The sequence below is a fragment of the Poecilia latipinna genome, unplaced genomic scaffold (assembly GCF_001443285.1).
Source record: "Poecilia latipinna isolate Pla-1442-1.1 unplaced genomic scaffold, P_latipinna-1.0 Scaffold639, whole genome shotgun sequence".
Classification (NCBI taxonomy): Eukaryota; Metazoa; Chordata; class Actinopteri; order Cyprinodontiformes; family Poeciliidae; genus Poecilia; species Poecilia latipinna.
Genome location: NW_015113255.1, coordinates 244,537 through 269,815, shown reverse-complemented (window position 1 = coordinate 269,815; position 25,279 = coordinate 244,537). Strand labels below are relative to the sequence as shown.

General features: G+C 38.9%; 1 protein-coding gene across 1 annotated transcript in view; it reads left to right on the top strand.

The window, feature by feature from the left end:
* The first annotated feature begins 507 nt into the window (after positions 1 to 507).
* The window catches only part of LOC106954235 (melanocortin receptor 5-like), a 32,620-nt gene continuing 7,848 nt past the window's right edge, over positions 508 to 25,279 (top strand). Inside the window, exons 1-4 of the mRNA XM_015043571.1 lie at positions 508 to 865; positions 20,967 to 21,190; positions 21,293 to 21,399; positions 24,439 to 24,627. Coding sequence (XP_014899057.1) covers positions 805 to 865; positions 20,967 to 21,190; positions 21,293 to 21,399; positions 24,439 to 24,627 — 581 coding nt within the window. The 5' untranslated portion in view covers positions 508 to 804. The remainder of the gene's footprint in view (positions 866 to 20,966; positions 21,191 to 21,292; positions 21,400 to 24,438; positions 24,628 to 25,279) is intronic.

The window sequence follows — 25,279 nt, the reverse complement described above, 5'->3', positions numbered from 1 at the left end:
TTAAACACATGATAAATTAAAAAAAAAAATTTTTTTTTTTTGGGTTTTTTTTTTTTTTCTCTCTTTTTTTTTTTTTTTTTTTTTTTTTTTACCAAATCTGGGTTATAAAAGTCTTCAGTCTGGTGCTTTGGTCTCAACTAGCTCTCTCTTTGAAGGACAATTTTCTTTACATAGACTTCATCATTAATTTTATTTGTTGTTGTTGTATTGTTGTTTATTTGTTTAAATTAAAATTGTTAAATTTAACAATTTAAATAGTTAAATGTTCATTAGCATTTAAAGTTTACAGATCAGAATGTGTTCTTTAATTTATTTGTTCTTTATTTATTACTTGAAAATGATTTTTGAAACACTAATATTATAATTTGTCGTCCAGCAAAATTTACTATTGTGGCTGGCTTATGAATGTATACAAGTTTTAGTTGTTGGAGTCAGTGAATAAAATCTATCATAATGTGCTGAACTGCTGTGATGCCATATAGCCTCATCACACCCAGACAGAGACTTTTCTTTTACCAGTCATTTGGATGTAACAGCTGTGAACACACGCTACAAGAAGTTGTGACAAAACCCCAGCTGTTTGTTGGAGCTTTGAAGCGACTGCATTTCTTGCAGAGGAAGCATCTGGCTGCTGCTCCCTTCGCTCCCCGGTGAGAGAAAGCCGGCTAAAAATTCTTCGCTGTGGCTGTGTGTCGTATTCAACACAGTCAGTCTCTCTCTTTCTCTCTCTCTCCCTTTCTCTCCTCACTCAGACACACACAACTCAGCATCGCCACTGGCACGACTCATAAATCCACCCGTTTTATGCTCCTCAGTCCTTCAGAGCCACTTGGAGGGAGGATTTGTGTAACAGCTCCGGTTAGAGGTGAGTCATTCCTTATGTCTGTCTCTTTATTTATGAAATTCTACTACTGCTCCCATCACTTCTGCTGTATGAAATGTACTTTTCCTTTTAAACTGTCACAGAAAATGCAGCTAAGAGGCAGACACCTGCACATAGACATATATACTTATTAGGAATAATAATAATTGCTATTATTATTATTATTATTATTATTATTATTATTAGGCATTTTTATTATTTATTTTTATCTATGCATATTTTTAGTTTTTTTTTTCCCACTTTCTGCATCCAGGAGAGCTGTCTGGTTTCCTAAACTTTATTCAATTTTTTGACATTTATCATGGATTGAAAGCTGTAACAACCTATTTTCTGAACTCTACATTGAGCAGTCAGCACCTCTGCACAAGTTCCGAAGGCTCATTTATGAAGAGATTTTAATTTTAATCATGCCCAAAATGATCTTCGCTTCCCAACTTAGTGAGTTAACTTCCCAGTATGTGCAGTTTGTTTATGCCTGTGAGGGAAATGACTTTCACATGCACTTACCCTGTATGTGCTGAGGGTTTGTCGCTAAACGTTAGGGATGATGAGGCGATGAGATGCAGCTGCTCTGCTACATCATGTGGATCCAGAGACGCGGCTGAGCCGATCAGTCAGCTCTGCATCAGCTCAACTTCCTATAGCTACCGTCAGAGTTGCTTGTGTCTCGGCCAGCATGTTGCCAAGAAAACTACACACGTGTCCTCACAGCCGTGGCATTTATTTGGGAGAGCTGAATAGTGCAAAATCCAAAAACTCGGGTAAGAATTGTTGATGACAGGAAGTGACAAAGGGTAGGCAATTAGCATCAAGAGCTCACAAATTCAATTCTGTTGTGCAGAATCTCTCTCTCATCTCATAATGGAAAAAATAAGACTGTGAAGAAAACATCATCTTTTTGTGAAGGATCAGGCTAAATGGGGAGCGAAGGAGCCGCAGCGTGGCAGTCTGCTCCTCTCAGGGTTTTACATGTGGCTTCTGACAAACAGGTCCACCGCTCACCTCTCACACCAAAACCGTGTCCATCTTTCAGCTCCATTGTCTGCTTTACATTATGACCGGCTCATCTCTGCTGAATGCTTGTTGGGTGAGTGATCTGCAGACAGACTGCTGTTCTATTGAAACTCTACAGTGAGTCAATGGACAGAAGTGGTTTTAAAAGGACAGCTAGATTATTTTACTGGTATAATGTGAGAGGAGCAGAAGGAAAGCCGCTCTCAGCAGGAACCAAGAACCAAAGATCTTGTTTTTAAAGGTTTTTCTAGCAGCCTTTATTTTTAGTAGATTAGACAGGAAATAGACAGAGAGCGAAGGGTTGGGAACCGAACCCCAAACAGCTGCGTTGAAGACTAATATCCTATATAGGGAGTGGCCACTCAGCCTCTATGCACCAGCCCAAACCAAACATCTTTACACCTCTGCCAAAAACACTCTAGTATTTTGCTGCACCACATTTATCTTGGAATTTTCTGTGGCATTGTTCCGATCAGCGTCTACAAAGTCACAGGATTTATTTCTATCCAGTGTTGTACTGACGATGCGAGAGGCCGGCCTCTGTGGGCACAGCCTTCTCCAGAACATCCCAAAGATTCTCAGCGATCAGCTTGAACTCTGGTGGCCAATCCATGTCAATAATGCCTCATCCTCCCCGAACCACTGTTTCACTATTTCAGCTCGATGAATCCCGGCATTGTCATCTTGGGCCGTCCCTCTGTCTCCAGGGTAGAAGCAATCCATTGATGGAATAACCTGGTCATTCAGCATCTCCAGCCATCATGATGTTGATGAACTTTGACCTGACCAACTGCAGCAGCCCCACATCACAGCGCTGCCACCGCAGGTGTTACACTGCAGACCGTCTGCCTGATGCAGACAGTCACCCTGATGCTGCCATCACTCTGGAAGAGGATAAATCTGGACTCATCAGACCACATGACCTCCTTCCATCGCTCTAGGGTCCACTCTTTATGTTCCCTTCCAAACTGAAGCCTTTTTCTCCGGTTAGCTTCACCGATTAGTGGTTTTCTTGTTGCTACACAGCTGTTCAGTCCCTTCACTCTGTGCATGTGGAAATACTCCTACTTTCACTGGTTAACATCGCCCTGAGAGCTACTGTTGTTTTTCTGCAATTTGATGTCATCAAACGTTTAAGTTATCATCAATCATGACTATTCTGGGGGGACTTTTCAACCTCATTTCTCCCTCAAGGATGGTAGTTTCCCACTTTCTTTCCGGGTTTGAATAATACATTGGACAGTTCTCAACCCGATTTTAGTTGGGTTATCTCCTTAGATATTTTTTCTGCTTGATTCCAATGCCTTGACCTTTCTTAAACAGCCTAGCATCTTTTACCAACCATAGGATGTTTGTTTCCACATGGATGTCTGGGAAATGAGAAGGTACTCAATGGCATTACCTTCATGCCAGCTGGAAGTTATTCACCCAGGTATCATACCTGTTCATACCTGTTTGCTTAGTTCAAACCAAATGGCAACTTTTTGTTTCTTGAAACATCATTGGAGGTTGTTGAGGTAAATTTTGTTCTGTATCTCACAGTTGACAAGCACAACAGAGTAGAAGTCACCTCCCCAGTATTTTTCTGCACGCCTTTCTAATCATCTGTTATTGTCATTATGGCATAGTGACAATAGATGTTCTACAAAAATGAGTAGAAGACTAAAAACTAAGTCTGTAACATAAAATGTGAATCAAAGGAGACACATCTTAATGGGTTGATGTTTTAACTGACAGTCGGATGCTTTGGCAATCATCAGCTGCGTATCTGCAGCACCTGTTGGCACCTTCTGGTGCTTGTATTATACGTGGCAGCTCTGTGCAATTTTAAATACTCATCAGTTTTTTGCTTGTGCGCCCTAACATGTCGGAACACAAATCAGACAACTCCTTTAGGGTTCTAAGCTTCTTGCTTTACTTGCTCACAAATGTAAAATACATACTGACAATGAAAGCATCACAGGGCAGGAACAGCTAAACCAACAGTCCAGTTTATGTATCTGTCTTAATACCAGAGAGGACAAATCTGAGCTCGTTCACCTGCAGAGGCATCTTTTGATGTGTTATATGCCTCACCAGGGTGACATTCCATCAAAGATGGAACAAGCATGCTGAAAAGAGTGTTTATTGCATATCTGCATGTGGAGACAATTGTGCTGCCGCTGGTGACGACTGATGATAAGATCTGAGCTGATCTGCAGCAAACAGATTATTTTAGGCACAGTTTGACTCTTATAAAACCTTTTTCTATGTGTGAATGCACAACAAGGCATATAGAATGGGAAAAGGACAATAGGTATATTAGGACTTCAGAACAGATTTTTTTTCTTTTCTTTTGTTCTATGTATAAATACAGTAAATCAATCTTGAGCAGAACAGGCTCAGGGTGGCTTACAACAGCCATCGCTGTTTGTTTTACATTTCTGTTTCATGAAGGATTAATATTCCTTTTCATGTATCACATGTAAAGGATACATGTGATCCTACTGAGTTCTTGTTCTGCATCTAATATAGAAAATTTGGTTTAATTTCCCTGCAAATATAGATACTTGAAGCATAAAATATATGATAAATGACAAAAAGATTATGCAGCATGTAGCTGAAAGACATCTTTAAAAACGCTTTAATTATCCATAAATAACCAACTCTAACTTTAAACTGGACTAACGAATCTCCAGTGATTTGACAGCAAAAGTCACCAAAGCAGTTCCTCTGCAGCTGATGCAGTCTGAAGGTGTTGAACTCTGAAGGCATGAAGGTACAGACTGATTTGAAACCACACATCACAACACGTTGCAATGGTATAATTTTACTGTGAGGTTCTGTCAGCTACCATGTTATTAATATGAACATTTCTTCCATGCAAATTTGCTGGCAGCAATCACCACCAGATAATTAGTTTGAGACATCCTGCAGATCCAAACTACGAGTCAGAGCTGCAATGGTGATACCTACGTTATTCTGGGTGGAATATTCAGAAGAGAGATAGAGAAAAAAAAAACACATCACCTAACAAGCAGTGTGTTTTTGATAGTGTATCCCTAGCAACCTTTAAAAAGCACCTCTGACTGCGCTCTGTTCCCGTGTCATTGGATTCAGTCGCATCATGAGATGAGCTGCAGATCGAGGTCTCAGTGTGGCGTACCGGGCCGATCAGCCGCACTCTGTTGTATCGTCAGCTGTTTACTCCTGACTCACCTTCCTGTATGAAAGGTTATCAGAAAACAGACAAATCTATTCGACACATGACGGGATTGGTGATGTAAGCTGGAAACGCAAAAATATTTTCCAAATGACTTTTAGAAAATGGTTGGATCATGAAATTGTTTAACAATATTTTTCCTTCAGCTTTCCTGTTTGTCTGTTTGCAGAATGAACAGAATTTAAAAGCATGCTTTATTTATTTATTTATTTTTCTTCAACAAATTTCAATAGCCTAAAGTGCCTCTTAGAGATTTTAGTGTTTATTAAAACTTATTCCTGTCTGGACAAATTAAATTATGTGTTGAATTTCAATTAGATGTTAATCATTGTACTGCTTCTGCTCAGCTGACTGGCTGCATGTACATTTGTAACCTACTGGATTTAGACATTATAGAAGGGCTTCGAGACAAACTTCCAAATCTGCATTAGTCTGAAAATGAATAGTTGTGAAAATAAAGGAAATAAATATCAAAAGGTAGATGATAGAAAGAAAGGCAGATAGATCAAAAGGTCTCTAAGTGAGACGAGACACGATGCTGATTTCACGAGAATGAGACGCGATGAGATTTTAATATTACTTCCAAGAAAAGTTCAAAGATCAAATTTATGATTCAAAAAGACCTTTGTTGTGAATTTTATAGATTCTGACAATTTAACAAACTGATCTTTCCTTTTCTCATTTGTTTTAATATCTTCAGACATTAGAGCGGTTCTCACTATGGATGGTCTGCTGTACCACATTTCCCAGTTACTATTGATAGAGTGGGCTCTGATTGTTGCAGCTTGACTTACCCTTAGACATCTATCCAGTGGTTGTCATAGCAATGCTTTCTGCCTCTTTTCCCATCATGGGTACTTATATATCTTTTGTGTCAGTCACTCTGTTGAATTTATAGTTCCACCTAGAAACCCACAGTTCTCCCAAACAAATGATTTAAGGGTAGTTGAGTTAGCATTTACCTCAATGAGAAATACCGTGATGTTTTAATATCACAAGATCTTGTATCACAAATCCAGTTTCACCCCAGAAGGATTTGGTGTAAAATTATTTTTGATTGGACTCCAATATATCAAAGCATTGGTCACTTTTATAGTTTTGGTCATGTCACGCACAACATTTTCTGGTCCAAAACGGAGACATCACAGAAAGAGCGCCAATTTTTTTCTCCCACCAGGCTGTTTTGCAGCCACTTTGACAACAAACAGCTCAAAGTTTCCAGGATTCGCTGTTGGTCTCATGAAAGGAAATGCAGTTACATGACAGCAATAAAAATGTGACAACAGCAGGGTGCTCTGAGCTACTCGGTTCGATTGGCGTTCCTTCCTGTTTTGTAAATTGTGTCAGCTGATCAGTGGAGAGATAAGAACCAGAATCTGTTGGAACGGGTTGTAATGAACCCATTGCAGAACCTGCTCCACCTTCGGTCTACCTCCACTGCTGTATCAAAGCGGACAAAACCAAAAAGTGAATGTTGGGAGCATGAATACATACTAAAGATATTATGAAATCAAGCTTTTTTTTTTCCTAAAGAAAAAAATGTAAAAACCAGGTTAGGAGAGAAAAAAAATCAGCACAGATTCATCAATGACTCACAAAGCTGTGAGAGCCTGTTGCTGATGTTTGATTGAGCTTTTTTACTACGCTTTAGTCCATTTCCATATTTCTGTGTATTTTTAGTACCAACTTTACATATCGTTGGTGTCCATTATGTAGCATCTATAAGCACAAACCCTTGGCTGCTCAGTGAAAGCAGAGCCTTTATCAGAGCTGTAGAGGAGATTGGAGTCTTAATGTGTTTAAAAGATTAAAAAAAAAGACTGAACATATTCACTCAGCTCACTTTTAATCTGCCTAGAAATCAGTTGTAAACCATAGCCAGTTAACTTTATGCGTACTTTACATCTGTACCTGTGAGATAATAGCTTTATATATTAGTGGGTTGCAGCGGTACTGTTATCACTAAACATAATAACAGTGAAAACTACTATCTAATTAACTCAGAAGTCTAACATAGCTCAGCCTTACAGCTGCTCTGTGTGCACTTCTCTGAAAAAGCCACATGAAGGGGTGTCAGAAAATCTTCACGCACAAATGAATCCTCTAGAACCTCTAAATGTAAAAATAGTTCCCATGTCTGATGAAATAAATGCTTCCCAACCTCCGGTGTACAAAATCTTGATTAGCGGATAAAGTCAAGCACTTGCTCAGGAATTGGGAAATTTATTAAAGTCTCTCTGAAAAGCAATGGAGGCCACACAGCGGTACAGCTGGCCGCACTGTTGATTTGAAGTAAGAAGGTTGTCGGTTCAAATCCCAGCCTGGGGTTTTTCTTTATGTTCTCTCCAGGCACTCTGGAGCCCTTCAAGCACAAACATGACATTTAAACTGAGTGTGTGTGTGTGTGTGTAGGCGTGTGTGTGTGTGTGTTGGACTGGTGAACTCGTAGCAGAACTTAAACAGTCTTTAGACAATGGTAGTCAATTTAAACATTTTATGTGAGATTTAAACATTTTAGAGAACATTTATCACCAATGGTTTATCAACAATCGCACAGTAATTTATGTAAATGACATGTATACATTTTCTTGTTTATAGGTATGAAAAGAAAAGGGAGGGGATAAAAATCATAATGCATTGGTTCAAAATGTAATTGTGAATTGAAAGAGAGGTAAACTGACCCACCAGAGCCAAATGATTCAACCAACCCAGCTGGATTGGAAACAAAGCATTTGTACTCCAGTATTAATTTGTGCGAACAATCAAGTTTATAAGATTATCAACGTCTTCTTTTCAATTAAATCGCCATCTGCCATCTGCCTTACTGTGGTAATGATGATATGATAGTACCTGTGATCCACTGGGTCAGTGTGCCACAACAGCTGCCACCTAATATATGATAGGTTACTGATTATGTTTTCTATTAAATAGTTGTAATTCTTTAGCAGAATTTGTTGTTTTAATGATGTCCATGTCTTTTCTTACTGATTTAAATTGACAGATTTTGTTTGTAAATGTTATGGAGACACATCATAAGCTAACAGTGCAGATGTGAAGTGATAACTGTTTAAAGCAGTAGAATGATTCACTAAAACCTCTGTTAATTTAGTGGTACAGTAGCATTCATGACTGCTGCTGTGCAAACTTTGTCCAGAAGCATTAAAAATTATCTTCAGATACTTTGCTGGAAAAAAATATTCCATGAAAACTTATTATTGTGTGGTTGAAGTTCTGTATCTTTCTTTCCAGGTTGTTAAATGATAATAATTTTTTGTTTTATTTCGTGTATGAATCTGCAGGTTCAGCTAGCAAGCACCCACAGAAGCATAAGGACCTGCTCTCACCATCTCCCAGCCTAAGATTGTCATGATCCGTGGTTTTCTGTGTTTATTTTGAGTTTTTCTATGTGATCCTGTGAGTCTCTGTCCTGTCCTCCCTGTTGATTGCTCCCAGGTGTGTCTCATTCCCCTGATTACCCCTTGTGTATTTAAACCCACCTGTTGTCTGTGTTCCTCGTTGGGTCCTTGTCTATGTCTAACGTCTCAGTTTTGGCTTACGTTGTGTGTGCGCTCCAGTAGAACTGTTTAGTCCTGGTAGTGTCAGCTCTCGTTTCAAGTCCTGTGAATCAGTTGCTACCGGTACTTAGCTGTGTGCTAGTCTCTGCCGTGCTGCCTGTAATGGACTGTTGAGCTTTTATTATCACCATTAAATTCATCATCTTCACCATACCTGGGTTCTCGGCGTCTCTCCTCACCTCATCTAAACCGCCTTATGACAAAGATGAGCTATTAAAATGTTCGGAAATCAAAGTTTTGAGTAGGAGGTCGCACCTTTAAAAATAAGATATTCTCAGCTGGGTGCAATCTGTTCCACAGTGTGAACAGCTGATGCTAGCTCAGCCTATTAACAAGCCATTTTTGCTCACACACTCTCCTGGTGGGATAATAACCAGCAGTGAGTCTATATGTTGTAATTCAGCAGGCATGGCAACTAATGGCTGAAACTTCCTTAAACTCAGACAGGAGCTTAAGCAAGTGCCTGTGCAATATTAACATCTCCTGTTAATGCAGAATAGTTTGTTAGAAGAGAGAAGTTTGGCAAATCTACTATTAAGATTACATCAAATAACTTCTCCAGGTACCTCCTCCTTTATAAGGATGGCAAATTGAAGTTATCCAGTTTACTTAATGCTACCTACGTATCATTGATTATCTCTTGAGCTACTTCCTCCCACTAAAATGTAAAAAATGTCAGCCAACAGAACTTTTTCTCACTCCATGCCTTCATTCTGCCTGGAGGAAACATTTTGAGTGTTTTTGTTGTTATTTTTTTTTTTTTTTGGCTCCCTGTCATGGAAATAAATTAAATGTCTTACTTTTTTTCTGCCACTGTTGCTGGTAGAAGAAAACTTGTGGCAGCCCCTCTCATATACTACTATTTCCAAACACACCATTGTGCATCATTAATCTAGGTTGCTGAAAAATCATCATTAATCTCAAGCTATTTAACTCACCTGTTTCTATGCATCGGCAGCAGTGCTGTCCATGTCAGACCCCAGGTGATGGTGATCTGCTCCATGTGCAACAAACATAAACAGGTTACTTACAGGTTTCAGCCAAAGTTCATGAAAAAAGTTAATTAAGTCTTTTCATTCAGCTAAGTTTAGAAATGATGCATCTAAAACTTTTGAGGATTAGATTGCTCTTCAAACATATTTAAGAATGTGGATGTCTGATGTGAATATTAACTTCTTTCTTTGCATTATTGGCGTTTATCCAGGCTCTGTGACATGGCTTCACTTGACCCTGATGCCAGAGTCTCTTAGGTCTAGGTCCACCGCTTTGGATGTTCATGTCATATTTTTCTGGTTAGTGGCAAAGTGCCTTGTTTTCCACAAACATGGTGTGGCCATACCACTGAAGCTGGGTTTCTGTCTTCTTGGCTCAAGTCCTCCTCATTCACGCCATGGTTGGCAGTCCCAAAACTAGAGGAGCGAGCTCCTGAGTCACTTCATTTCCATTGTGCTGATGTTAGTGTTTGTTAGTGTTTTTTGTGTCGCCAGTCAGTACCCCAGACCATAGAGTGTTACAGGTCACATGACGCTTTTGTAGGTTTTGGCATCTTGTGATTGCACATTAATCCTGTAACTTGTCATCGTTTCATCAGTCTTGACTAGTTCCAGTCTATTGAGCTCGATTGTGCCATTGGTTCATCAAGTACAGGCCAGTTTCTTTCAATCAGTCGCTCCAGGTTTCCGTTTGATCTTGCCGTACCAGCTGGGTCAGACTGTGCGACATCATCAGAGTAGAAACGAATCCGGGGGGGTGTCTGTTTTAAATCCGTTTCTGCTCTGTCAACACCTACAATCAACAGTAGGGTGCTGGTGCTTTCTGATATAAATATTAATAATACTTACATATCAAAGTAACATAGCAAGTCATAATAATAAACTTTAATAAAAGTATGCACTTTATCAATAAATAGGACCTCTGTCCACCTTTTTAGGCTGATCTTTTGGCAGTCCCAAAACTAGGTTTTAGATAGCAGCTGCAGTGTTCTAGTAAAGACATTATTTTTATTCATTTCTGCTCTTTTAACACCGAGCTTGCTCATACTTATTCTACATATTTCCTGTCTTTAAAGTATAAACAGCAGGCATTTATCTGGCAAGGTTACTCACTTTTATCTCACAAAGTGCCTGTGAAACTGCTAAATGAGACACAAACGCTTGATGAGTCTGTTTGAAATAACTCAAGGAGTATATGAGATTTTTTAAGTGTCACTTTGGTAAATAAAACAACAAAAATAAAAAAAACATTTGTCAATGTGAACTTTGAATAATTCAGCCATTCTTTTCAAACAGATGTTTGCATTAGGGTAAATTTTTAAGCTATTAATCTGGGACACAATACAGGCATTGCATCAGTCTATTTGTGGAAAAGCTAAGTTTAGCTCTGTTTGATGATGTTTGTTTGCTGTGAAACTCTGATCCATCTAAGCTCACGTCAGTTTCACTTATCTAATACATTCAGACAGTGTGTGTGCACAGGTTGCTGTGTTAAATGAGAAAAGTATATCCATCCGATCACACTTAATTACGTTTGTGATGTAATCTTGGCTGACCAGATCTCTGAATGAATAATATGGAACACTTCAAAGGAGATGCAACTTGAGATGAGCTTCTTTTGTATTTTTTTGATTATATTATTTGCCACATTCATTTTGAACTGATGCTTTGACCTGAAAATAGACTCAGAATTTGAATGTCTCATCATGCAATCCATTAAGCTGCTTTAATCACAATAACCTAAAATTTCCATGTGTGAGCGAAGACGCTGTTTTGCTGCCGTGCATAATGTCTCTTTTTCTTAATATGCTGGTCTGTGAGGCCTTCATCAGACAACGCTGAAAGTGTTATGTTATTCACAGGAAGTAAGTTCAGAAAAGCAAAATTGATTAACAAACAATGCCAGCCTTGTATATTAAGTTTCTTATTAACAGGCTGGCACAGAATGCAGAGGGAGAAACAAACGGTACTCAGATGGATAACAGTTAGATTTTCCCTCCCTGAACCTTCAGCTCATTACAGAGGTTTACTTGGACCTCAGCTCCACTTGCTATCATGTGAGGAGCAGAGTGGTGGATGTGTGATGTTCTGGAGTCAATCAAACATGCCTTTCATTCAACACAACGAAGGCGATTCTGTGGAATAACAAGTGTTTGTGTGTCTCTCTGTGAAATCCTGATCTAAATAGTGGTGTGTGTGCGTGTGTATGTATACAATGAACCCCTGCCTTTTTGTGGTTCAGTATTCATGGATTCACTGAGGGGCTGTAGATGAACCATAGCTAATTCTGGCATATTCTGTAATGTGCATTGTCCCGTTGGAAATAAATAAGCAACAACAACCTAGTCACAGACTTTTCTGTGGAAAACAACTTGACACAACTTGACATAATACTACTTGATCATCAGTTTTATTCTTTTTTTTTTCTTTTTTTTTTGCTCCCTTGACGCTAATTGACTGTACCTTCTAGAACAGAGAGGCACGTTTCTTACTAACAGTAGATATCAGTTTCTGTAGTGGTGCCATGACAGTTTCCTCTGTACATATTGATGTATATTAAAGTATTTGTTGTGCTAACAATTGAAGTTGGGAGAGGTCTCAAGTATTTGCAGATTTTAGTTATTTGTGGGCAGCAGCCAATAAATACTGCAAATTCAATCTATTTGGATCATGGTTGTGGAGGCTTCAGAGATTAGGGTGGGACATGTTACATTTACCTTGACACTACAAGTCTTGTCTTATTGGCATTTTACAGGATCGTCTGGTCATTTAGTTATGACATTTAAATGCTCTGTGAGTTTCCTCCAGCGGTCACTTTTGGTTCCAACTTCAAGCATCCTGCATGCTGACTTGAGGAAAGCTTCTGCATAGCATAATCATCCTGGGATCTAAAAAATCTTCCAATCTAGTCTTTCCTGGAGTATTTATGTTACAGTAATTTTGCAGCAGTGGAGTGTATTTGTGGTACATTTGTTATATGAGCGCGGCAGAATTCATTCAGCAAAATTCCTCCTGACTTTAGCATTACTGAATGGCATCATATTTCCTCCGATGGAAGAGGATCAGTGTAGTCTGAAGTCTGGTTGTGTTTAAGATGATGGGCTGTGAGAAAAAATGAGGTTATTTTCAGTCTGTTCACCCACCCAACGTAGTAGGTGCCACTTTTGGACAAAATGTTTGGTGAAAACTACCCAATTTTTGCTACAACACAAAGTCAGCTTTTAGGGACAAAGAAATAATCTAGGAGTTTTTGAGATTCTGGATACATTAGAGAGAGGATGTTGGAAATGAAGTACAAGGGGAAGACTCTTGAGTAGGTTCACGGACACAGTGAAGGACATGTAATGTTACAGGGCAGCTGGAATTCTTCCTTGTTTCTTGAAGATGTTTTAATTCTCATCCAAAGCGAGTTGAACACCTTTGAGAGACAAGAGTTCCAGTTGCTCTCTGCTTAAGGGTGTGGGATTCCCATGTCTTGAATTCCTCAGAATCTACACCAGAGTTTTATTCTAATAATCATTGAAAAAAAAATGTATTGACTGGCATTGAAGCAATTAAACCTGTCTTATAACTGCAGAGCAGATTTGTGCATGCTTCCACTGGCATCCTGATGATTTGTCTTTGGTGATGAGTCTTTGAGAATGGACGGCTTTTTGTTTGTGATGTTTTTTTCCCTCTACAGACTCTGTTAGAGTCCAGTCAGTTGTAGATCAAAAAAAAAAACAAAGTTCAAATCTAACTCTGCTGGAGGTGAGAATGACTGTGGTATAACAGTGAGTAGCATGTTTTCAAGATTACAGGCAACAACAATGCAGGGTGGTTAGGTGCTATCTTGGCAATGATGACAGCTGAGAGCACAATTTTCCTCTAACAAAGGCTTAGCATCTTTATGTCTGCACAGTGGCCCTTCATGTGGTCTTTGTCTCTGAGTTCGCATGACCACACTGGCAACAAGCGACTCAAGTCACAGCAGCAGGAAGCAGAACATCCACCCATAAGCACACCTCAGCAGGGAGTGCAGATGGCTGCCACCTACGACTGAATGAAATGTTTTCATAATGCATGTCTGCCTTGAGCTGCATCAGAACTCCTGCAGGCTTCTCTCTGATATTGAGTCACTTGGGCCATGCTAGCGTCTCCTCAGCTTACATACAATATAGATATGTAAAGGCTTTGAAATCTGCTGGACCAAGAGTCCTTCCATAGGTGTGAATCTATATTTGGAACGAGCTATTGGTATATTTAAAAGTTTGTGCAGGGGAACACATTTAGATCGAAAACATTTGCTTCGTCGAATTGCCTGCAGGCGCTAATTAGTCATATAAAAAGGAGTGTCTAGGATTTTCCAAAGGAAAAAAAAAACACTGTTTATGATTTTAAAAAAGGAAAGTAACTTTCATCTGTTTGAATTTTAGCTGCAGTTGGACATAGTTAATATGCTAAAAAAATCAACTTTGACTCTTTGTCTCAGTAATTAAAGCTTTGCCTCCAGAACATGTTGCATCATCCATGGCCATAGCTGAACCGGGGGCCCTAAATGGTCCCTCGGTGGCAGAGTCACCTTGACTACTACTTTGGGGGTCCTTTGGTGTGAAATGTTTTTAACTCCTGTATTATGTATGCTGGATGCTGCTTGCTTTTCTCTGTGGTGGAAGTTTGGAGAAGCTTCCACTGGCATTCATCCTACAATACCTCTGATGCAAATTGAATTTCGTTATTTAGAAAGTTCCAGTTCATGTGATTTAGGTACAAATTATGCTGTCAAGGTGAGGATTTATGCATGAGGTGTAGTGGAAGAAAATCAATGAGAGATGAAAGAACTCTGGAAGTAGATTAGATAAACAGCAGCGTTTAGATGAAGATGTGGATTTGTCAGCGCATTCTGAAATACAAGATTACATATTTATGCAATATTACAGTTAGATGCAGTAGCTTTGAAAACGTCTGTTAAAGACGGATAACTGACAACTTTGAAGAAGAGACAAGCATCCAAAGACAAATTACGCCTTCGGGCCATAAAGCACAAATAACAGCAGGTGGCTCTGCTTAAATCTATAAACCTGGCCTGCCTTCTCCTTCCTGCACAGCTCAGACTAATGTTTGTGGTGGGGATTATTCCTCCCAGACATTTAGAAACTCTTAATGCCATTTAATAAAAGCTTTACTTTAACAACCCACCTGAATACAGCAGCTGACTGGTTGTCTTTCCTTTTGGCCACAGCTTAGAGTTCAGAGATGCCGTGGGCTTTTCCAGTCATCAGATCTGAATCCAATTTAACGCCCTAAGGATGTGGGCGAAGAGTAGACTGGCAGCATGGCAAGTCTGCTGAAAGTGTTTGAAGCAGATGATAAAGAAGCTTTCCAGCAACAATCATCGAAAATGGAGGCAGCGAAAAGTTCTTCTGAGACGAGGCAAACTCCAGTCCAGAACTACAGAGCAGTGATAAAGGATTAGTCTACATATGTTCTGAGGATTTTGCCACTCTTGGTGCAATAAAGACTATCAAGCCGATGTGGTGAATGTTAAATTCTTCCAAAGAAAAGAGAGTGCAAGAAATCCAGCCCACTTTTCGCTAACTGCTTCAATTCAGCCACGTTGGATGATTTGGGAGCATTGAATTTAAGTCCTGACTTTGATTAGACTACCCTAAAACCTTCATTTTAACTCAGGATGGTTTGTGGTATGTGTGTAATGGGCAGAAATGGTTTTCGTCAGGGAACTCTCTCAAGGATGTCATTTTTGCTTCATCACTTTTTTTATTGGAGTTACAAAAATTAATATTTTGTGAGAAAGACCATATCTACCGCAGTATGTGTAATGCACCACCTCATGGAATCCTGTTTTGGCACAACTACATATTACTATGTCATGTTCCCTCCATTTTTGGATGATGACTTCATGGTTTAAGTGGTGCAACTATACTGAAAAAAACAAAAAGTGTCACCAGCCTGATTTAATTAAGCAAATAGGTATGAGCATTCTGTTTGGTTATTGCTACATGGTTGGTTGACTTTCAGCTGGCAGCAAAGTATAAAACCCCAAATATCTTCTCATATCTTAAACAACCATGCGGTCACACACTGCATGACCATGGAAGGGTTAAAGCAGTGTCAAATCAAAGGCACCAAGCAGATAAAGCTTTTAAGGAGATTGCTGAAACTAAAATTTGCTCAAAAACTGTCCACTGCATCATTAAAAACTGGAAGTAAAGAGCGAAACCATTGTCTTTCAGGAAGAAATGTTGACAGCGAACATTCCTGATTGATTGTGATTGGCAATCGCTTTAACATTTGGTGGAATCAAGTGAAAGAAAAACAATAGTGGAGCTCTGAGTATTTCCGATCACACAGTGTGAAGGGAACTTAAAAGAACAGGACTGAACAGATGTGTAGCCTTAAGAAAAGCAGTAGTAAGTGATACTAACCAAAGAAAAAAGCTTCAGTTTGCAAGGCAGCATGAAGATTGGACTGATGAGTCCAGGTTTATCCTCTTCCAGAGTGATGGGAGCATCAGAGTAAGATCAGAGTAAGAAGAGAGACAGATGAAGTGATGCTCCCATCCTGCCGAGGGTCTGCAGGATGGGTGCATCTGTGGTGGCAGCACTATGGTGTGGGGTTGCTGCAGTTGGTCAGGTCAAAGTTCACCAACATAATGAGGTCAGCTGACTGGCTGGAGATACTGAATGACCAGGGGGCTCGTGTGAAAAACAGTGCACAGCTTTCATCTTGAAAGTTTGAGACAGGGAGAAATTTGGAAATTCATGGCACACAAAAAAATCCAGATGTATAAAACGGCATGCAGACATGTCACCGCACGTGTTCCCTTTATGAATCTGGACTTGGGGGAGAATTGGGCAAATCTACTCATAAATGCGTATGCAAATTACCATAAATACCTTGAAACCTCCCTCTAAATGTCTGAAAAACCATTACAACTTCCTCTTTGGAGTCTGTTTCTAACTACTGCTTCAAATAATGATAGATTTTATTTAAAAGCCACCTTTCAGGGCGCACAAGGCCACCATTTCACATGATCTGTGAACACACACTCCTTCCCTCCAGCAGGGGACAACGCCACTGGAGGAGGCCACAGCTGCCACCGTTCCACAATTACACACACCTTTATACAGCTTTTTATGTACATGTGTGATTGTCTACACCTTGTCCACCTTATTAATCATCAAGCCTGACCTGATTGGAGTTAATTTGCTGATCCAACTCCGTTTTCTCTGTCTGTGAGAATGGAATTTTAGATGTATTTCAAGCACATAGGTGCACAGACACCTATGTGGATCCTGGATCCGTATTGCTGTGTGCAATAAGATTTCAACTTGTGTAGGTGAGATTTGGTGCATTGTAGTTTGTTACTGTCACCTATAAAACTTTGGCGTTGCTTTCGCACGTTTTCACGGCAGTTCAAAAGATTGCACACACTTTCACTCCAACTTCTAACTTTACACACGCAGAGTAGTGTGCAAATTTATAAATGAAGCCTCAGGGTATTCCATCAACAGATTGTTTCCTTCAGTCATGGATGATTTTCTGATCATCAGTAAAAGAAAAAAAAATTAATGAAAAATTAATTACCAATGGATGGAAATAAATCTTGTGACATTACAGAAGCTTATCGAAACAATGTCACAGCAAATGTGTGCCATAATTAAAGATAAAGGTAAGATTGTGTCATTATGTGTACACACCACTGGCAGCAGCATTCTACAGCCTGAATATTAAAACTGATTAAAGCAATGAGCTGCAACAACTTCAATTTCCAAGTTTAGTTTATTAATTCCGTTAGTACCATGTAATCCAGACTGCTCAGTGATTCTTAAGAGAAAAAGTGCAAAGGATTCACTGGGATGCATATTTTTAGACTAAACATGGTAAAGCTTTTTAAAATTGTAAGTGGTCACTAGTCAGCTTCTTCAACTGATTCTTTTTCATAAGGTTCTTAACATTTTTTGTGCAAAATTTGAAACAGCATTGCTTATATTTCAGCTTGTCAGAAGATATGATAAGTGCAGAACATTTTGCAGTAAACCCAGTGGTTATGTGGGCTTTGTCTATTTCCTGGACTTTTTCTGTGAGCTTCAGTCACTTGCTTATGACGGAGTGTTAGGACCAGACTAAGAGCGTTGTTTGTTTCAGGGGTGCACCGATAAACCGGGAGATTGGTGATTGGCCAATACTTACATGTGAAGCCACTGTCCTCTTCTGCTCTACTTATAGAGGTTTGATTGTTAGCCCCGCCCACCAGGTATTGTCTGTATGTTTGCAGTTAACAACAATTACCCCACTGTTACCACCTCAGCTACTTTCTTACCATATTTAGCAGCATTTCAGAGAAAAAATTGGCATCGGCCAAAATCAGACTCAGCAATTGGCCAGAAAACTGCAGTAGGTGATCCCCCAATTTGTTTTCAATAGGAGAATAAAGTTGATTTTATGAGAACTCTACACCAAACTGCATCAGAATGAGGAACAAAAAGCATCTTGTGAAGCTATAGTTGATATCAGTTTACAAATGAGGAAATACTTCATCTTTTAGCATCAAATTATTATCAGCTGCAAATAAAAAATCTGAGCTGATCACGTCACATGTTCTACCAAGACTTTGTTCATATTTTTATGACTGTTTTCATATAATTTTGCAACTTTCTTCTGGGAATATTGAGTCTTTATTCTGCCAATTGCACAGCTATTCCCCTAATATGACTTTATTCTTGTATCTTTAAAAAAATATTTATCTTAGCCTGGTCCTAATAGCCTGTCACACTTGTTTTACTAACCTCTTTTCACACCACAAACGACCCCTTCTCTCCTCTATGGAGGCAGATATATTTAACATCATGAGGCAGAAACTTCCTCTTCTGCTCCAGTTCTTCTGTAGGAAACTTATTCTACTGGCTTGAACAGGCAACCTGTTGATTAAGCTGCACACTGCTGCCACCTACTGACCGGAGGCTTGTTTCGGTGAAAAAAGAGAATAATAAAGTCCTGCTGTCTCTCTCTGTGAGGTACTGGTACATGACCAGGCTGATTTGAACAGCTATTTTTCTAACTGAGGTTAACTCAGCTTAGATCATCTTTGCCTGATAGTTTCTCAGTTGATCTATAAAATCTATATTCTTACCTACTGTGTTGTTTAGGCTCCCTGAAGAAGGCCCAGATATTAGGATTAGATAGAAGTATATATTGTGTCTGTGGAACCTATAAGCAACCCAAGAAGTGTCATATGACATTGGTGAAAGAATTTCCTTTTCAGATCACGAGCTGTAAAACGTTTGACCTCAGGCATCTTTCAAAGCTACTCTTTCAAATCTGTTGCATATCACCTCATCAGCACATTCTGAGACCGTAACATGGGGGCCGTTTTATGGGGCCTAGTCAGAGGTATCGTGTCATTTCTCTTTCCACATTTTTGATCTGATCAACTGATCAAAAAGAATGTTAGTCCTGCTTTATTTGTCCCCAGATGAACACAGTATTGCCTCAAGGCCTGCTATGCCTGGCAAGGATTGTAATTCCTGTGGAGTCTTCACGTATTCCCTCATTTTACAACCACGAGCTATGACGTGGGAGTTTATGAAATAGATTAAACAGCAAATGTTGTGTTCTCTTATTTTTTTCCAAATGTAAATAAAAATTTGAAAAGTCAGCTTTGCATTTGCTTCAGCCCCTACAAGCTTTGGTTTTCTATAGATCAAAGTTCTTCTTCAACCTTCATGTAACCAGGATAAAACTCCTTGGGTCAGAGATCTCTTTTACAAAACTGTCTTCACAGGATCAAATTGATGCTATTTTCTAAGTAAAGTCACACAAATTCAGTCAGAATGGATGAAGAGCATCTGTGAATATCAAGTTTTTAACACTTGCCACAGATTTCTGAAGACACATCTCGATTTAGACGAGGCCGTTTTAACACCTAAACATGTTTAAACATCCTTTTCACTGCAAATCGGATCTGACTGTATGCGTACAGTCGTTCTGAAACCTGAAGCTCCACCTCATTTTAAAGTCTTCTGCCGCCTCTAACATATTTTCCTTGTACTGCATTTTGCTCCCCATAGATCTAATCAGCTTCCTTGTTCTTGCTGAAAGTTGCATTACTCCACCGTCGCACTGCCCTCCCTAACAATGTTTCACAGTGGGGATAGTGCATAAGACACAATGTTCAGTTTTGCTCTCATTTAACCTTGGGGCACAGGGAGAGATGCAGGATACCAAACAACCCTAAACCACACTGCCAACGCGTCCCCCAGCGCAGATCAAACCTGGAGCCACCAGCTGCAGAACCGTCAGAACCAGAAGAATCTGTTGTTGGATTTCCTTATGATGTGTTACTATTTCATGTTGTCAGACATGTTCTACTCAAGAGATTTCTTGATTTTACCCATCAGCATTCAGACCTTGTTGAGGCTAATGAATTTAATTAAGAGAAAAACTAAATGTTCTTGGTTACATTTATTTCTAAGTAAGTAACAGTTTAAGTATTAGAGCCATACTAATAAAATAAAATAAAAATACAAAAATAAAGTCTGAGTATAAAATCAATAGTATGACAATAATGTCATACTATTAACTATTAACAGACTCATAATATTAACGATATTATGAGTCTGTTCTGGTATGAGTTTATTGTCATTACATTCTGACTTTATTTTTTAAATTTTATTGACTGTGTTCTTACCGTTCCCTTAATACTCTGTTGTACTTTGATAAAGTTAAATGTCTAAGTAAAAAAAAAGGATGCACATACTTCTTCACCTCTTCACTGATTAATATCCTGAAGCCTTACTGAGGTAAAAATAAGTTGTTTGTTTACAAGTCAAAACACAAGTCATCATTTTTAAGGATTAAAGTCTTAACACTGAGGTTTAGTAGAAATTGAAAGACAAAGACAATCCTATTTCCTCCAAGAGAAATAAAGTATGCCACCCATCACATGAAAAATGCAACTTTGCTACGTTAATAGACAATGACAAAGACCTGGGAGTGAACTGCTAATCCTTCTGTGGAAGAACAAAAGCTCCAAAATGGAGGGGGGGGGTGAGCTCAGAGGACAGTTCATACAGTGTCAACTGTATGAACTTCCGACCAAGAAATAAAAATCACTAGCGAGAAATATTATTCTGAAGCTAGGATGAATGCTATCTGAGATGCTACATTCAATCACTTTGGCTGATCTTTGAATCTGGTTTGTTCAAGATCGACACGTGAGGGAATGACATTAATACAGCAGAATCTTACAAGCATCAATACTGAGCGACATTCATTTTGATATTTGTTATCTGTGTCAGGTTTGTTCCAAAAATGGTGTGCAGATAGAGTGAGGATTATTCAGAGTTCAGCGGCAATGAACAGGATGAACATGTCGACGTACCAGGAGGAGGAGCTGCTGGGTAACTCCACCTGGACTTTCTCCTACCATCACCAGAACAACACCCCCACCCCGCCACTGCTGCAGGACCAGGCCTCCACCCTCAAACCCGCAGCCTGTGAACAGGTCCACATTGCTGTGGAGGTTTGTATCGGGACTCGGGAACGCCGACCCTGTGAACCGAGCCCTGACCCGGCTTAGCGTTTCTTTACCCACACTTCCTGATACTGTGTGTTCTCTCCTCAGGTGTTTCTGATCCTGGGGATCATCTCACTGCTGGAAAACATCATGGTCATCACGGCAATAGTGAAGAACAAGAACCTCCACTCACCCATGTACTTTTTTGTCTGCAGGTAAATATTTATTGTTAATGTTATTGAATTTTGCACCACAACAAGTTTTAAAAACTGTAACACTTTTTCTGTTCTCAGTGTCCAGAACAAATAAAAAGATGGATCAGAGAACTTCACTTTGGTCCAATCTTTTTCATTTTTCTACTTCCTGCAGCATTTAGGTTTCTCTGTTATGTTTTTGTTGGACATAATTACCTTCTTTGTTGGTCCTCTTGTCACTACACTTTTCTCTAAATGTTTTCACCAAGACCTTTCTAGAAATGATTCTGTTGCACTGCACTCTTCGGGAGATGACAATAAGTTGTGTTTCTTAGATGTGGTGAAGTCTTCTTCAACTGAACAGAACCTCTAATGCTGAACCTAGAAAATTCCTTTCATCAAATGTTATTGTTATATATAAGTAAAACATGGCACCTCACAGCCCGGTTCTGCATTTTAGCCTAGTTTTTATTTTAATTGATAACATTTTGTAATATTTCATGTCATACTGAGGTTGGAGTTATTAATTTTATAGAGACTACATGGCAGGGTTTACTACATTATTTTAAATTCCAGCCTTCATCAGACTCACATTTCAAGAGTCCTTTATATTTACTTTTAAAAAGCATAAATACAAAAATATACTATGAAGTAAAACTTTGTTCAGTGATCAGACATTTGACATATGATTTTAATTCATTTTGGATTTTTGGATTTAGTATAAGTTGTTTACTTGCATCATTCTTTTGTGATTTCTGTATTATGTAAGACTTTAAGGTGACACAAACATGGAGCATGCTGGGGTTTGTTACAATGTGGCATTTACTGCCAAACAATTCAGTAACAAATCCATACCACAAAGCATCAGCAGCTTCTTTGTGCAAAGCTTTCAAAATCAATGTTGAACTTGTCCTTGAGTTCCTTTTTTATTTTTATTTTTATATTTTTATATCCACTGACATTCAAAGATGCTCCGATTCCTATTCACCTGGAGGCAGGACCTGTTTTGACAGTAACAGTAACTCCTACATTGATACAGTCAGATTAAAGGATCGCTAGCGTTCATTTTGAATGTTCGTTCTGTTTGGCTTTGTTGTTTTGAGCACCGTGTCAGACAGTATCTGACTTTGTTCTCCAGGGTGGATTAAATTATGCAACTGTTGTTTTCTTCAAAGAAAATATAAAATAAAATACATCGAAAATCTGAACCAACTAGTTTTAAAGAAAATCTTATGAATACATTACTGCTGTTTTGAACAGTTACAAGGCTCTAAACAAGCACTTTCTTTTGTGCTTGTATTTCAGATAATCAACCAAAGTTTAGTATGAGACAAATACAAGTAGAGTAAACACAACTATCAGGTTTCAAATGATGATTTCACTTCTTAATGAGCTTTTCCCAGAATTCCAAGAACCAAACATGAAGAAGCAGCATTTAGCATCTATGCATTACAAATCTGGAACAAACTTCAGAACGTTGCAAAACTGCTGAAACACTTAAAGCCCTTTGAAACATAATGTTTTAAGAATTTAACAATGGCACTTGACTAAATGTAATTTTTCAATTGTTGATTCTATGTTGCATGACTTTGTGTTTTTGTGTTTTTATGATGTAAAGCACTCTGAAATGCCTTGTTGCTGAAATGTGCTACACAAATAAAATTTGATTGATTGATTTCAAAACTAACCTCTTCCGATATAAAAATGTGCATAAATCACAAATTAACTGCCTAATCAAATTTTTGATTTGATTTGATCTGACTACTAAGTGATCTGTTTATATTTTAGACAGAGATCTTCCATTTTGCATTCTGAGAGCTAAGTTAGTAAAAATCTTCTGACTTTTCTAATTTAAAATAATTTTTCTAATAATAATTTTTCCCCTAAAGTCTTGCATAAATGTTTTGAAATATTTGCTAAAATTGAAGTTCTTGAAATGTGAAGATTTTATTCTTTTACTTCTACCATTGTAATTGACTGCAAGGTAAAACCTTGCTTAACAAAATAAAACTACATTCTGATCAGAAATTATACTTTATTTCTCACTAACAGTTGAAATGTAGATTTAAGATGGTTAGTAATGTAAAAAGATCCTCTGACACAATGTCTGTACATACTCTGCAAGAACAAATATATCTGTTCTTAGACTCAGGGTGATAAGAACAAGCTTTTCTTTCTAACCAGGACATGTCATGCTTCACAAGAGCTTAAGGAAAAAACTTCTAGGAAGTTTTTATAGGTCCCTCCCACTGGAGCACAAATCCACTTCATTTTTCTTGGACACCACAAAAAAGAAGCCGTGCCCAGCGCAAGAATAATCTGAAAAAAGTCAGAAAATGTTAAGATGCAAGAGCAGAATAATGTCAAAGAAATGTCTCTATGTTTCCAAAATGTGTATTGACACATTTTGACCTTCAGAGAGAGAAGAAAACTCTCCCTGCCACATATCCACCACCAGTGAAGGAGTGGACAATTAAAACTCAGGTGCAACAAAACGGCACAAACAGCTTTAGTTGGATTCTGTTTGATTCCTTAAAAGTCAGCAGTAATTCTCCAGAACACCTGAATGAAATGAATGGATTCCCTCATCATCATGCCAATCAGCTCCACTGAGGTCTAGAAATGAGCCAGGCAGAGATTCAGGTAGAGAAGGGGATGCTTCTAGATGTGTAGGGTGGTAACCCTAGACATTTGGGAACCACCTGATTTAGTTCAAAACGCTGTTGCCTCAAACACCTGCTAACATGCTGCTTTAAAGCAAAGTGCATCTGTCAGCGGTATCAATTTATCCCCCATGAATCATAGTTAGGATCGGCATCGCTACATGAGCGACAAGAAAATGGCTCAAACCCGCAGAGAGGGAAGGTTGCACAGTAAATCATTGATTGATTTAACTGACTCTCCTGCTGGGAGGCAGGGATTTAAATGTATCACTGCTCAGCAGGAAGGTCTGCCAGCTTATCTGCAGGCTGCTGGTGAAAGCATGTCTGTGCAGAAACTTTAGGAATGTGTGTTTGTGGCCAAAAGCGTCTGTCATTAACCGTGTCTGCTTGGTTGCAGTCTGGCTGTGGCAGACATGCTGGTGAGCGTGTCCAATGCATGGGAGACCATCATCATTTACCTGCTGAACAACAGGCAGCTGGTGGTGGAGGAGCACTTCATCAGACAGATGGACAACGTGTTTGACTCCATGATCTGCATCTCGGTTGTGGCGTCCATGTGCAGCCTGCTGGCCATCGCCGTGGACAGGTACTGACCGTTTCTATGTGCCACACAAGAGATTTTAACCCTTTGAATTGTCCACATCTTGTCACCTTACAAATGAAAACATCAGTTTTGTCATTTGACAAAAACAACATGGCAAAAAATTGCGAGGTGGACGGAAAATGATGTATAATTTAAGTAAAAATCTATAATGTGTTACATGCATTAGTATTCACCCTTATTCAGTGTACTCTTCCTGTGTGTAAATTAACCTCTGGACAAATTTAACCGCTGGCCATGAGTTTCAAGCATCCTGCACACTGGGGTGAGTCAAAAAATGAGAGAATTTGTTCTCAATCAACTTATCTGGTTAAATATAGGCTACGTAAGACCAAATTAAACCATTTAATGAATAGACAGTCTATTTAATGTGTCATTAAATCATTAAAATGTAAATTTCTACTCGCTGATGCAGATACTATAAAAAAATTTTTCATTTTATTATCTCCTTGCACCTGTTCCTGCAGCATCACCATGAAATATTTTTATCTGTCAGACCGGCCCGTTAGGTTTTGGGGCGGGGTTTTGGGCGAGTCCTTAGTTTAATGAAATGGAAACAAGTTCAAGGTGTTACCTACTGCTTTTCCAAAGCACTGTGATAAACTTATGACACCAAGTTGTGCACCCAGACACAATA